Source organism: Ambystoma mexicanum, chromosome 8, assembly GCF_040938575.1.
Source record: "Ambystoma mexicanum isolate Mex_15411 chromosome 8, UKY_AmexF1_1, whole genome shotgun sequence".
Lineage (NCBI taxonomy): Eukaryota > Metazoa > Chordata > Amphibia > Caudata > Ambystomatidae > Ambystoma > Ambystoma mexicanum.
Genome location: NC_090929.1, coordinates 268,649,362 through 268,661,825, shown reverse-complemented (window position 1 = coordinate 268,661,825; position 12,464 = coordinate 268,649,362). Strand labels below are relative to the sequence as shown.

Sequence of the window (12,464 nt, the reverse complement as noted above, 5' to 3'; positions counted from 1 at the left end):
CCAACAGGTCTGTTGGGCCTGCCAGTTCTTCTCCACACCAACAATATTTCCTTCCATCTTACGTCCACCTGGACATGCCGCATCACGGCCACCTATTATTTCGCCGAGCACCCTTGAACACCCATCGCGCGCACCCCACCCCGGCCCTATTCCTGCCCCCCATGGAACCAATCGGTTACTTCATGCCTCCAACAGGACACATTCCCCTCTGCACATGCGCAAGGGATTACTACCCAATTTCACCATACACAACGACCCGCGCGCCAACCTATACATCCACCCGCACACTAACCCCTTGCACATGCGCAAGGTAGAACCCATCCTGGTTTGTGACATGCGCATTAACCAGCGCACGGACACGTTTCCCATACGCATGCTCCGGGACCAATCTGGTGACTCGGCACCACATGCGCAGAGACATAAGAGGAGGCTCACCTCCCAGGCACCCACTAGGAGCCTCTACGGACCAGCACATTGGACCACCCCAATAGGTAAGGGCAAGCCCCCTAACGGACAGCACCCAGACCCTCCCATGGCAGCGCCCGGACTCGGTCATCTTTTCTTTACTAACACGGGCAGGCCAGCGCGCACACTCCTTGCCTGCCCAGCACGGCCACTTTCACATTGCCCTGCCGACAACACCCTGACCCCCTCCCATGGCAGCGCCCGGACTCGGTCGTCAGTTTACATTAACACACGGCCGGGCTAACGCGCACTACCCTGCCGATAACGCCACTTTCAATTTCGCCCATATGGCATGAGCCGGCGCACCGGCCATTATAATCGCACGGTCAGAACAACCTCATGAGGTTAGTCGGACCCTTCTACTGGCGCAACACAGTGCATTTTTTAATCCTCCCGGGCAGACTCAAGCACCCCCTCCCATCAGGGTTGCACACAACTCCAGCCGATAGGGGCAACGGGCCCACACATGCAGCACGGAGCATTTAGCCCGGCCCCCTGTTCATGTTACAACTACCCCACAGAGTAGGGAGACAACCGCACATGCGATCACAGCACCTCTATTCTTGTCAGGGCACACTCCTCCATGCACCTGGCTTTACCCTGTGTTTGATCCCACAGGGGTCTACTAGCCCTTTCACCATTCAGGGGCAATCCTCCCCACCTTGGGACCCCCCCTCTCACCTAAGTATGTCACCACATACCAAAATAATACCCATAAGTACAGATTGCACCAGGGACCTGCAAGTACCTTACTATGGCAACAGACACCACGTCCCAATAACATCAACTCATTTGCTTTACAGAGCCCAACAGGAGTCACTGTCTTGACACAGACTTTTTACAATAGGTAAGAGGCACCCATCCTCCAAACTTCTTAACTATGCAGAGATTTAAGCCGTCCAGTTGCATTCCAGTAGGCAGAGCAACACAACTAGGCTGGGAGAACGAAATGCTTGCTAAACAGAAGGTACAGCTGCAAGGTGAAGTACCACCACCAACACCAAAAAAAAGTTCCCAATTCAAGGGAAAGCAAGATGTTTCCTGATAACAGTGCTTTGTCATGATCTACATCATACCCTGCATAGCACAGCATGACCATCACCCCAAAGCTGGTCTAAATACTCACCTGAAGATATGGCAGTTTTTTAGACCGTATTGCTGTACCAGAAGGACCCTCTGGAAGTTGGTCACTGTAGTGCAAGACGCTACTACCCCTAAGTACCGGGCAGACTTACTATTGGACAGCACTAATGTTTTGGGCCGACCCTCTGTGTGAATATATATAGGCGTGTTACAAATGCCATATCATATCATGATTTTTACCCATTTGTTGTGGTTTTGATTAACATTAGATGCTATCAGTATCTTCACTACAGGTTTAGTAAACCACTTGCATTGTAGTGGCTTTTATACTCAAACAGAAACACATTAAAAAAATCATTTTTGTTGAGTATTTATGTATATTTATTAACTTGTAAAGATAATGTATGAGCATTACAAATGGTATAGTCAAACATACAGTTCACTATTGCTAATCTTAGCGAGTAGATACTCAGCATCCTACTGTTCTATTTACTTGGAAAATATTTCAACTACCAAGCAAGATGGGGGCACAGATGTACAAATACACCCAACACAAAACAATGTTACCTCTACATCTATGCATCCCTCTAGCAGTGGCTCTTTAAGAAGTAGTGTTACTTTGAGAATAAAGGAAAGTTTGTTAATCTTTATCAATGTGTCCACGTTGGTGCCCGGCTATCTCAGAGGGCTTGGATATGCTTGGCCTGAAGAATCCTCTTCATACCTGCTACCAGAAACAGATGGCTTTAAGCAGGGCTTCATTTGTAAATAAAATGAACTGCCAGGGGCCATATATTTTCTAGCACACCTGTGCCCCATCGGGGTCCCACCGGCTTTGACCACCACCCATGATTGCTCCAAACAGAGTCACCATATTTGGACTTGCAGCTGCAACACCTATCGATGTGTTAATGGATGCACTGACTATGGCCGATTTGTGATTTAGAAATACCTATCAACATAACCTAAAATAACATAGTAGTTGTGTCATGAAATGAGGCACATGTTTCAATTATTTTTTTATACACAATCATCATAGTAAACATTTTGCTCTGGTTGTAGGTCAAAGGATCGAGAAAAAAAAGGGTCGAAAGACAAAAGGGTCGAGTCAATTCGACCGAAAAAAAGGATCACATTTTTTATTTTTTTTGGGGTAAAAACACCCTTTTAAAGCTACACTAGATAAAAATATATGTTATAAATATATGTATTTTAAAAATGTTTTCGATCCTTTGGTTTTCGGTCGAATGCACTCGACCCTTTTGCATTCGACCCTTTTGCTTTCGACCCTTTAACTGGACACTTTTTGCTCTGACTCCAAGTTTGTCCAGTGGAACATTTTGTCCATTTGTTCCCAGACATGGAGTAAACCCGGATTCTTACTATGGCAAATTGATGGACAAAGGCAAGCAAAATTAGTATCATTGAACTAATGAATTTGCCTGTCAAATACTGCAGCAAGCTCCCCCTGTATGGGTTGGCACTCACCAAAAGCACCTCACATCCGTTTTCAGTGGCCTTTTCCGTGCCCCTGTTTTAGTTCTGCTGGCTGGTGACAGAGTCTGTGCTGAGGGACACTATGCCACTGGTAACCCCACAGAAAAACGAATGCAAAAAAAACATTGGCCCAAAACACTGAATTGATTTAATCGAATTGATGAAGGATGTTAGTACTTGTTTTAATTAAATAGATGGGCGGTTGGGCTAGGGTATAAAAAAAAGGTAATGGGGTGGTGGGGGGGAGTTAAATGGGAAGCGCCCCCTGATAAATAAAAAACATTGTGACATTGAACCTATGCCACTAATGGCACTGGTGACTGTGCAGCATCAATTGTAGTCACATTCTAGCTTTTGCGTGAGACCGAGTGAGTTCATGGCCTTGCACGTGCCTACATATCCGTACTTCCCAGGATGGGTGTACATCAGTAGAGAAATGGGCAGTTCCCCAGGGGCACCACCCAGCTTTACAAGATCCGATATGTGCCTGTTGACTGTCCCTAAGGTATATAGGAGCCAGTGTTGTCCATATCAGGGTTGCCGAGTATGTGGGTGCTCGGGATGCTCTTCCACCCCCCAGGAAAAGCCTTCTGCACTAAATGTCCTTATTCTATATATACTATGTGCCAGCCATGATGCTGATACTGGCATATATGCCACTGCATGTCCATCTGTCCGAGGTACTAGATAATAACCCATGGTACAAGGGCTGCCTTGCTACTGCCCACACTGCTTGCTGAGCCGCCCACACTGCTTTGGCAGATTTGCTAGTTATTAAAGTAGCGGAGAGTTGCCAGTCTCATGCAAGCTGACTGGAGCAGTGTGTGGGCATGGGTAGCATGTGCCCAGGGTTGCACCTTCCAGCTCATTGTTTTAGATTCATCAGAATGGACAACTAGTGCTGCCGGAACGACATAGGTCATGTTATTCATGGTGCAACACCATTGAGTTGATTGGACTCCAGCCCAGTTGCCCAAAATGTTGGGCTATGTTGACTCGACCTGGCTGACCTACAGAGTCGTGGCTAATGTAGCCAGACAGAGGACCTCGATCTTAAACAGCGCCTGGGCTTCGTTGTTAACAAACACCCGGCAATTACTAACGTAAAGCATTTCACTGTTAGCACCGGCATTCATATGCATACAGTTGCTAGGCAATTGAAATCGATCTGTAGTTTTAAAACTTGCATGCCAGGGGAGTGATTGGAAGGGTAGAGAGGGGAGAGGTGACCGCTCATTCTCACAGCTGTCCTTAAGTGGGTGCATTCAGACTTAAAGGAGAGAGATATCTGCTTGTAACATTTAAGCTGCACTAGAATAGTTTCATTAGAATGCGTCAAGAAGTTAGATGCCCCCACACAAAGATGTTAGCACCCCCCACCGTTTCTGAAGTTAGAGCCTCTCCCAACCTTTGAAGGGTTATCCACCCAACCCTCCCATCCCTCTGACCCCCCAAAATGTAGGTTTTGTTGGGCCCCTGATGTAATTCATTGCAACCAATGTGCTGGCCTGCGATGTGGCGCCAGGTGCTATTGCACACTGTTGTTGCGTGCTGTGGGGCTAAAGCTGACTGCCAGTTGAAAATAATAATGCCAGAGCACCACATTATGAACACACTAAGCCTGAAACAATGGGTGCCAGCTCTTAGAAATAAGAGTCAGGGCTGAGCCCTGTAAAACGATCCACAAATTAAACACTGGAAGCAGGTGAAGGGACACAATGCCAGTTGGGCACCACACTCAGTTGGTTGGCTAGCTTACAAGGTAGTGGTGCTCCCTTCGCTACTCTTTGGTAGCTTGGACAACTTCATTAGTCAGGGCCATCCCAGCCAGGGTACCAGGCACTCTTGGCGCCCTATCTCCCCGGCTGGAGCTTTGGTTCTCTTGCTGCACTGGTCCCGTCCTGTGATAATGATTGACTTTTACCCGGGCTAGAGAGAGAGAGAGAGAGACGCAGTATAGATGGAACCCAAAACAAAGGGCCATCGATACTGCGTCACTTATCTCCGGTCCGTGGGGGGGCTCAGCCCCGACTTGATTTTGCTGAGGGGTGCTCAGGCCCCAGAGCTACAGAGTCACGGAGGGAACAGAGCCTGCAAGACCACACCAACACACCAAAAGAGGAAGAGATGTAGGAAGAGACAAAGCCTGACAACATTGACACAGAGGAAAAGAAAAATCATCAGCAGCGAAAATGGGCCTCATTACAAGTTTTGCGATGCAGTAAAAAAGTGGCAGTCATTTTGATTCACCCACTTTTTGGAGTCGCTAATGCAATTGCCACTGCATACATTGCACTACCAAACTACGGGACAGGCCTTCAAGTGGAGCATTTACCAACAGCATGATTCTGGAGGTAAAACCTTTGCTTTAACGACCAAAGATCCGTGGAATTAACGTCACGGAATTAACGCTCGTGGTCATGTTATGTTATGTTAAGGTAACTTTTTAAGCGCTTGTTCACCCTAGGGCATCATGGCGCTGAAAAAGTGGTAATTCTGCTCAAATCCCTGCAGAGCCCTATTGACTTCAAATAGGGGTATTACCACCACCTTTCCACCATTTGTAATCCTGTGGTAAACCCACGGGACCAAGTGACGGTAATGGTAAAAGATTTCAGCAGTAATTCAGCAGATTTACCACCAAACTAGTAGTTAGGCCCATAAATAGAAAACGAAAGATAGGACAAGAGTAAGAGAGAACGAGGGTGAAAGGGAGAGAGAGTGAGAGAGAGAGAGTTGGAGGTTAAATAAAGGCCAGTTGGTGGCAGCATGAGGGTATGTGAAGGCCTGTGGTAGATCAATGAGGGACTGACTATTGGTGCAGCGCGATGGGGTTTTGGGGGCTGTGTCAACTACTGGTGCAAGAAGTGTTAGGCTCCGATTAATGATGTTATGGTGACTGCTGGTTGCACACAATCTAGACATTGATTTCACTCCAGGTGCATCCTCGGGGGCGGGGGGAGGTGTTGATGTCGAGACGTAATATTCAACATTCTGTTTACTTCAGTTAACCCCCCAAAATAGTCTGCAAACTGCACACCTGTAGGGAATTGGATGTTGCCGGAAAATCTGACCTAAAAGGAGCCCTTTTTATGTTATTCAGCGAGGTCTTGTATAGTGTTACTTCTGCCACTAGCGGTGCCTCTTGGCGCTGTTGGTGAGAGTTGAAGAAATCAGCAGAGAGATGAAGGGCAGATAAAGGGGATCTCGTGACTTTCTTTCTGCCTAATGATTTCTGGAGCAGCGCGCACCAGAGGCACAATATCCCATGCAGGGAAAGCAACGTCCGCTTTCACAAGACCATGTGAAATGCCCCATTTGCTGTTTGAGGTGAGCCAGGCCAGCAGAAAGATAGGCATTGCTGCTCAGAAACAATGAATTACGTCCGGGGCATTTTCTGTTCTCATGTAAATGGCACAAGGCTTTCCTAGAAGCCTTTGGGACTGAAGCTTATGTTTACGCAATGTGATCACACCCTATTAATGCATTTTGTTATTGACTCAGCTCTAGTCTATGTCCCCTGCTTCTTCTAGTAGTCACATGCTCTATCCTCCTTACGCACCTCGAACATACTTGACGCAGTTGCCATATCCTTCCACCCTATAGATTCGCCCTCCAGCACGCAGTTATGTTCCAAACTGTCTGACTCCTACTCTGCCCCTTCGTTATGTGACCCTCTTCTGCCCACTTCCCTTTCACACAATGCATTACCTTTACATGTTATCCCCTAGTGTCCCTGTACATCTTCTATCTGCATTGCCAGACTCTGCTCTCTTCTGCCCCCCACACATGTGAATGTCCCTGTGTTCCACATCCCTTCTCCCGGCGTCTCCTTTCTGCCCCTGTGCACAGACTCAATGCGCCTGACCCCCATGCCCTGTCTCCCCCTTATCACAATGTCCCTCTAGAAACTATGCCCCTGCTGCCACTTCCATCCCATGCCCTCCTTTCCTTCACTCTGGGCTCCTTCCCCTTTTATTTTTGAACCAAGGTCATTCTCCCCTATAATTCCCTACTCCTCTTCCACCCCCACTAGACACACTTGTGCCCTCCACATTGTACCCAATTTCTCTGCGCACATTGACCTTTCTCCATTGCCCATGCCTGGGTTGGTCACTCACCCGCAGAACATGAAGATGGTGCTGGAGGTGGCATCGTATGGCAGAGGGACCGTCTGCTGAAGGCACAGCTGCTCACACCCTCCGTTAAATCCATCAGAGCAGTCTATGCCTTTGGAGAAGTCGAAGCAGCCCGTGCCATCTTTCATCGGCCGTAGTCCCTCCGGGCACTGCAATGGAAGGCAAATAGGCAAACAGTCAGAAACCTACAGCAGACACTGACTTCCATAAACCCACCTTCTGCAATGACAAGGGGCCATCAGTGGGGCTTCCACAGTGCGCATGTGCAAGGGTCACAATAAAGGGTTCCCTGCTACACGCTTGTATTTCGCATTGCTTATATGCATGTGTATTTATTAGTGAGGGAACATAGTGCTTTGAACAGAAGGAGCGTACTTAAGCACATAGAGTGGGCAAAGGAAGCCCATTGCTGGGTGATTGAAAACAGATGAGCAATACATGACACAAACCTAGGTGATGGGAACATAGAACAGGAAGGACTTAGGAAACATACATATAACACCAGTTGCACAATTTACATTATTTGCGGATGGCTGAAGCTGAGTAATTGGGAGGTGGATGCAAAAGAAATACTCAAAGTTTCCAGCGCCTCGAGAGGATAGCTCAGCGGAAACGTGCTGGCCTTGGAGGCAAGGCGATGTGCAGCACCACAGGTTCGATTCTCGCATCTGCGCTTGGACACCTCTGCGTGTTTCTAAATAACCTATCATATAAATAATCATCAAGGTGTAGTGCATTTTCGAGGGTAGGCCACATGTGAGGAGGCCGAAGCATGAGGACTCTCAGACTTAGTGCAGTTGAATAAAAGGGGTGCCCTGCCGGAAGAACCTGGCAGTAAAGCTACTGAAGTGCAACAGTTTCATGCAACTGTCAAAGAGGAATCCCAGATTGCGTCCATAGTTGCACTCTTGCACAAATGTTGCTTCTGAATAATTTAGTAAATCTAGGTCTCTTTGTTTCTTTCACCGTTCATTTCAATTTACATGCTATGTTATTTCGGGATCTTGCCCCTTTATCAAGCACCCTGAGAAAATAAAATCACAACGTTTGTAAATGTTTTCACATATTTCCAAAACCAAAGCATACATTCCTCTTTCTTGCCTGCCCCTCATGACAGTCCATTCCCATGTCATTACTGTTTTGATCTGACTTCGAATTAGAGTGAATGCATGTTCATCCTCCCCTAGGAAGCCGTCCTCATGGCTGCTAGCGGTTCTTTACTAGTCCTCACCCAGGTGACTTTATCACCCAGTGTCCATTGGGTGGATCGACATCCACAGCAGACCTACCCCATGTAATCCGCAGTGCTCTATAGTACTTGCACAATGTCCATTACTCTGTGTATGTCTGTCTGTGCTATTAGTATATTCAAGTAATATCATTATGGTCATAACAAGGCATGCCAGTTCCAGAATTCATTCCATCCATTTGGTTGACTAGATTTCGAACGCAGCGAGTTTCCTTTAGACACAGTAAAGGCAGAGAATGGGTAGCCCAGTTATGCATACCTCCCCCCTGAACATATAGAACTGGTACAGACTCCAGAGCAGTTGTACACACGTCCTTCTCTCATACAGAGATTCGCCGCTGAACGGGAAGCAGGTCACACAGTTCCCATACAAAGTTGCAGCATGCGCAGAAAATATTTCAAGCTTTCCTTGCACACACATTTTATAAACAGCAAAGGTGGGAGCTCTGTGCACGCGCGCACCTAAAAAAAAACACACACACACACACACACACACACACACACACACACACACCACATTTCCTCTGATCATAAAACCCTTGTTCGCTTAACTGCCATTTTAGCTTAGTAAATGCTCTTGTACACCGGCACATACCTTGTACACCGCCACATACCTTGTACACCACCACATACCTTGTACACCGCCACATACCTTGTACACCACCACATACCTTGTACACCACCACATGCCTTGTACACCGGCACATACCTTGTACACCGCCACATACCTTGTACACCGCCACATACCTTGTACACCGGCACATACCTTGTACACCGCCACATACCTTGTACACCGGCACATACCTTGTACACCGCCACATACCTTGTACACCGGCACATACCTTGTACACCGCCACATACCTTGTACACCGGCACATACCTTGCCGCCACATACCTTGTACACCAGGACATACTAACGCGTCTTAACAACGCCAACATTTGTACCTTCACTAAAAACCTCCAGCTCACTGCTTGACACTTTTTCAATATCATCATGGCTACTTCCTCCCTTCCTTCTCCAGGGCCCTTGAGGGGATGCTACTTTAAAAGCATTAACCTTATCGGTGGTGTGGGCTTGAATGTCCTGACCCAAATCCCACAAACCTGATGCAGAATGCATGGTAGACATTAGAGAAGCCAGGGAGACTAGCACGAATGCAAAACCCGACGTTTATACAATAAATGCAAAAGGCTGAGCCCGTAAATGAGAAAATGAACATGGGAAGAAAAAGAAAAAAACTCAACAACAATCTAGCAAGTCACTGCTAACAATTTGGTTCCTACCTTAAAGCTCCGCTAGACGCACTCCCACCCAAAGATCGCTTACTCATGTCTCCAGTTTCATACACGAACGATACTACAAATACTCCATCCTAATTATTATTAATCTCCAGGCTGCCTTTGAGACATTGGGCCATGATTTGCTTCTATCAGGTATTTTGGTCTCAGGCAAAGCTGGCTTCTGGATCGAGTCTTGTAAATTGTAGTGTTCATATTCAATATGCGGGTGCACAGCAACCTCTGTGCACGCCTCCTGCCCAGTGGCATCACGTGCACGCCTCCTGCCCAGTGGCATCCTCAAGAATCTATCCTGGACTCTCCTGTGTCTTATCACTATGCACACTCTTCTTTGAAATCATCATGTTCTCATATTTATCAAACTACCTCTTTGAAGTCAGCCATCAACTCCCTATTGTTTCCCAATCATGCTCTCCCCCCTTAGAGCTTGTGCCTCTTCTCCGTCCAATAATAGTTGACCATTCAATGGCTGATGCCCAACCAAAACTGGATCCACCCACTTCTTTCTATTCACGGTTCCCAACACCATTTCTTCTTGCACCTTATTTTCACAAGCCATCATTCCACCGTCTTGCTCATTACGTGATATTGAACAGTGAAAAGTGTCTCTTTTTCTTCATAGGTAATTCAGCTGCCAGTTTCCGCCTCAGTTACCTTCCTCAATATCCATGAGATTTGATGCCATCTTTCTTTGCATTTAGCCATATCTTTATCAATACATTGATCATTGCTGAGAGACTGCATGACACATGCAGCCATCTCCTGGATTTTCCTCTCAATTCCTTTCAAAACTCTTGAGAAATTCTGTTTCCTTGCTGCATCGCTTGCTCCCATGTGCCTTGAGCCAGTGCCAGTCTTTCCCCATCCTTTCTCCACTACACTGCATTCCATTTCCTTGTCATTTGGGAGCTATCACTTCCTGAACAACCTCTATAAAACCTTTAAAATAACCTCCTCGGAAAGTAAGATGTGTATTGTGCACTCATGTTGCTGTCTCCTAAACTATCCTCACCTATGGCTCTGGTTGATGCAACCAATGCTCCCAGGTCCTAATGATGCACCACAATCTAGTTGTAACCAGTGTTAATGGCACACCTGTATGTACAGGTCTGAGCTGAAGACAAGGTTTCATAGCAAGGATAAATGCCATCAAAATCCATAGCCGGTCAAGAAGCACAGCAAGTAGAACACTCGCTTTGACATCCGTGCAGAGCCTGCTAACACAGGTTCGAATCCCAGCGGAGCCTTTCATCCTTCCGAGGTCGATAAATAAGCACCACACACTTTGGGTAATAATAAGAAGTGCTCAGATACCTGAGGGTTCGTAGCACTATATAAGTGCCAAATTATTATTATTATTATTATAACAGCTCTACACAAGAGTCACATAATCATTATCACCTTGAAAAAGCCATCTAGAACCTAAGCCTTCCCACCTCTCTTTCATACAACAGATCAAGTGGCACAAATATTTCTGCACCATGTGACTGAGCCCTGCTGGGCACAGCATTGCTTGGATGGGTGAAAATGGAACCTAGACTCTATGTGGAGTCTTTAATCCAAGGGAAGATGTACCACAGAGGCTACATAGAGGGTGCTGCATAGCACTGCTTTGGGGGCAGGTACTATCAAACTTTGAGTCAGGGGATTGCCGTTGGGTTGTAAAAAGAGGAGCGCTCTAGCAACTTGTAGCATCTCTTATGCTAGATGTGATTACCAATAAAGATCTCAATAAAGAACCTGACAGACTCAAGGAATATGGCAAAATACTACTTTATTTTCAATTTGATAAAGCAGGGCAAACTGGCAGACATCAGACTGATGCTTGCACACTCACACACAAACTTAATTACACAGAGGTTTTATACCCCAATATGCGCAATCTCTGACTTCCTACGTGGCAAACTGTAAAATCTATCGACAGGAGGGTTGGTTAGGGCAACACATCTACTTATAGAATACATATGGGTTTGTATGAGGGTACCAGACCCCTTGCCCCCTCAAACTGAGCACAGATAACATGATAGGTTGATCAATGGTTCCGGTATTGCAAACATAAGAATTTTAGTGCTTTTTGAAGATAAAAAGTGCATATGAGGTGACATATTGTTTGGGGTCAGAATGATGAAGGAATTGAAGGGTGCCTCTGGTATTACACCCACATCATGAATATGCAAAAATCTATTCCGGAAACTGGATAGAAAATGAGTTATGTTCAAAAGTAAATTGACTTACCGTTTGGTAGCGAGGTGGTAGTGAGATAGATTCTAAAATGGATGCCAAATGCAAAATGGCATCCTGAGACCAGGTGTGCAAAGCCCTTACTCATGCAGATAGCAGATATTCATTGGCAGCAGTTCACTGTAGATAAGCAAGTCTGGAATGGTATATTTAGACATTTTGGCAAGGAAAGCATACATGATTGATAGTAAATCAGATAAAGGCATGGGAAAGCTACCAATTAGACAGCACAACTGCTTACTTGGCAACAATTTAAACAAGTTAATGATGTTTTTCACAGTATGAGCTGCCAATAAAATTTGGCAGGATCTCGAGAAACAGATAAGGATTGGTTCTTGGCAGGTGTTGAATGATATGTAATTATGTTTGGATTAGTCTAAAATAAGCTTATCAGTCTATTTGTCAGTCAGCCGGTGCTTGCCCAAATGAGCTAATGTGGGCTTTGTGAGTGACAGACCAGCCACCCAATCAAAGGATAGGGAGGGCTTTCC

The 12,464-nt window shown here is 46.2% G+C and overlaps 1 protein-coding gene across 3 annotated transcripts in view; it reads right to left on the bottom strand.

Annotated features, from left to right (window-relative positions):
- The window catches only part of ASTN2 (astrotactin 2), a 3,972,579-nt gene that overhangs the window by 1,606,922 nt on the left and 2,353,193 nt on the right, over positions 1-12,464 (bottom strand). For all 3 annotated transcript variants that reach the window (XM_069609664.1, XM_069609663.1, XM_069609665.1), the window contains one exon: positions 7,167-7,333. In XM_069609664.1, the coding sequence (XP_069465765.1) occupies positions 7,167-7,333 (167 nt within the window). The remainder of the gene's footprint in view (positions 1-7,166; positions 7,334-12,464) is intronic.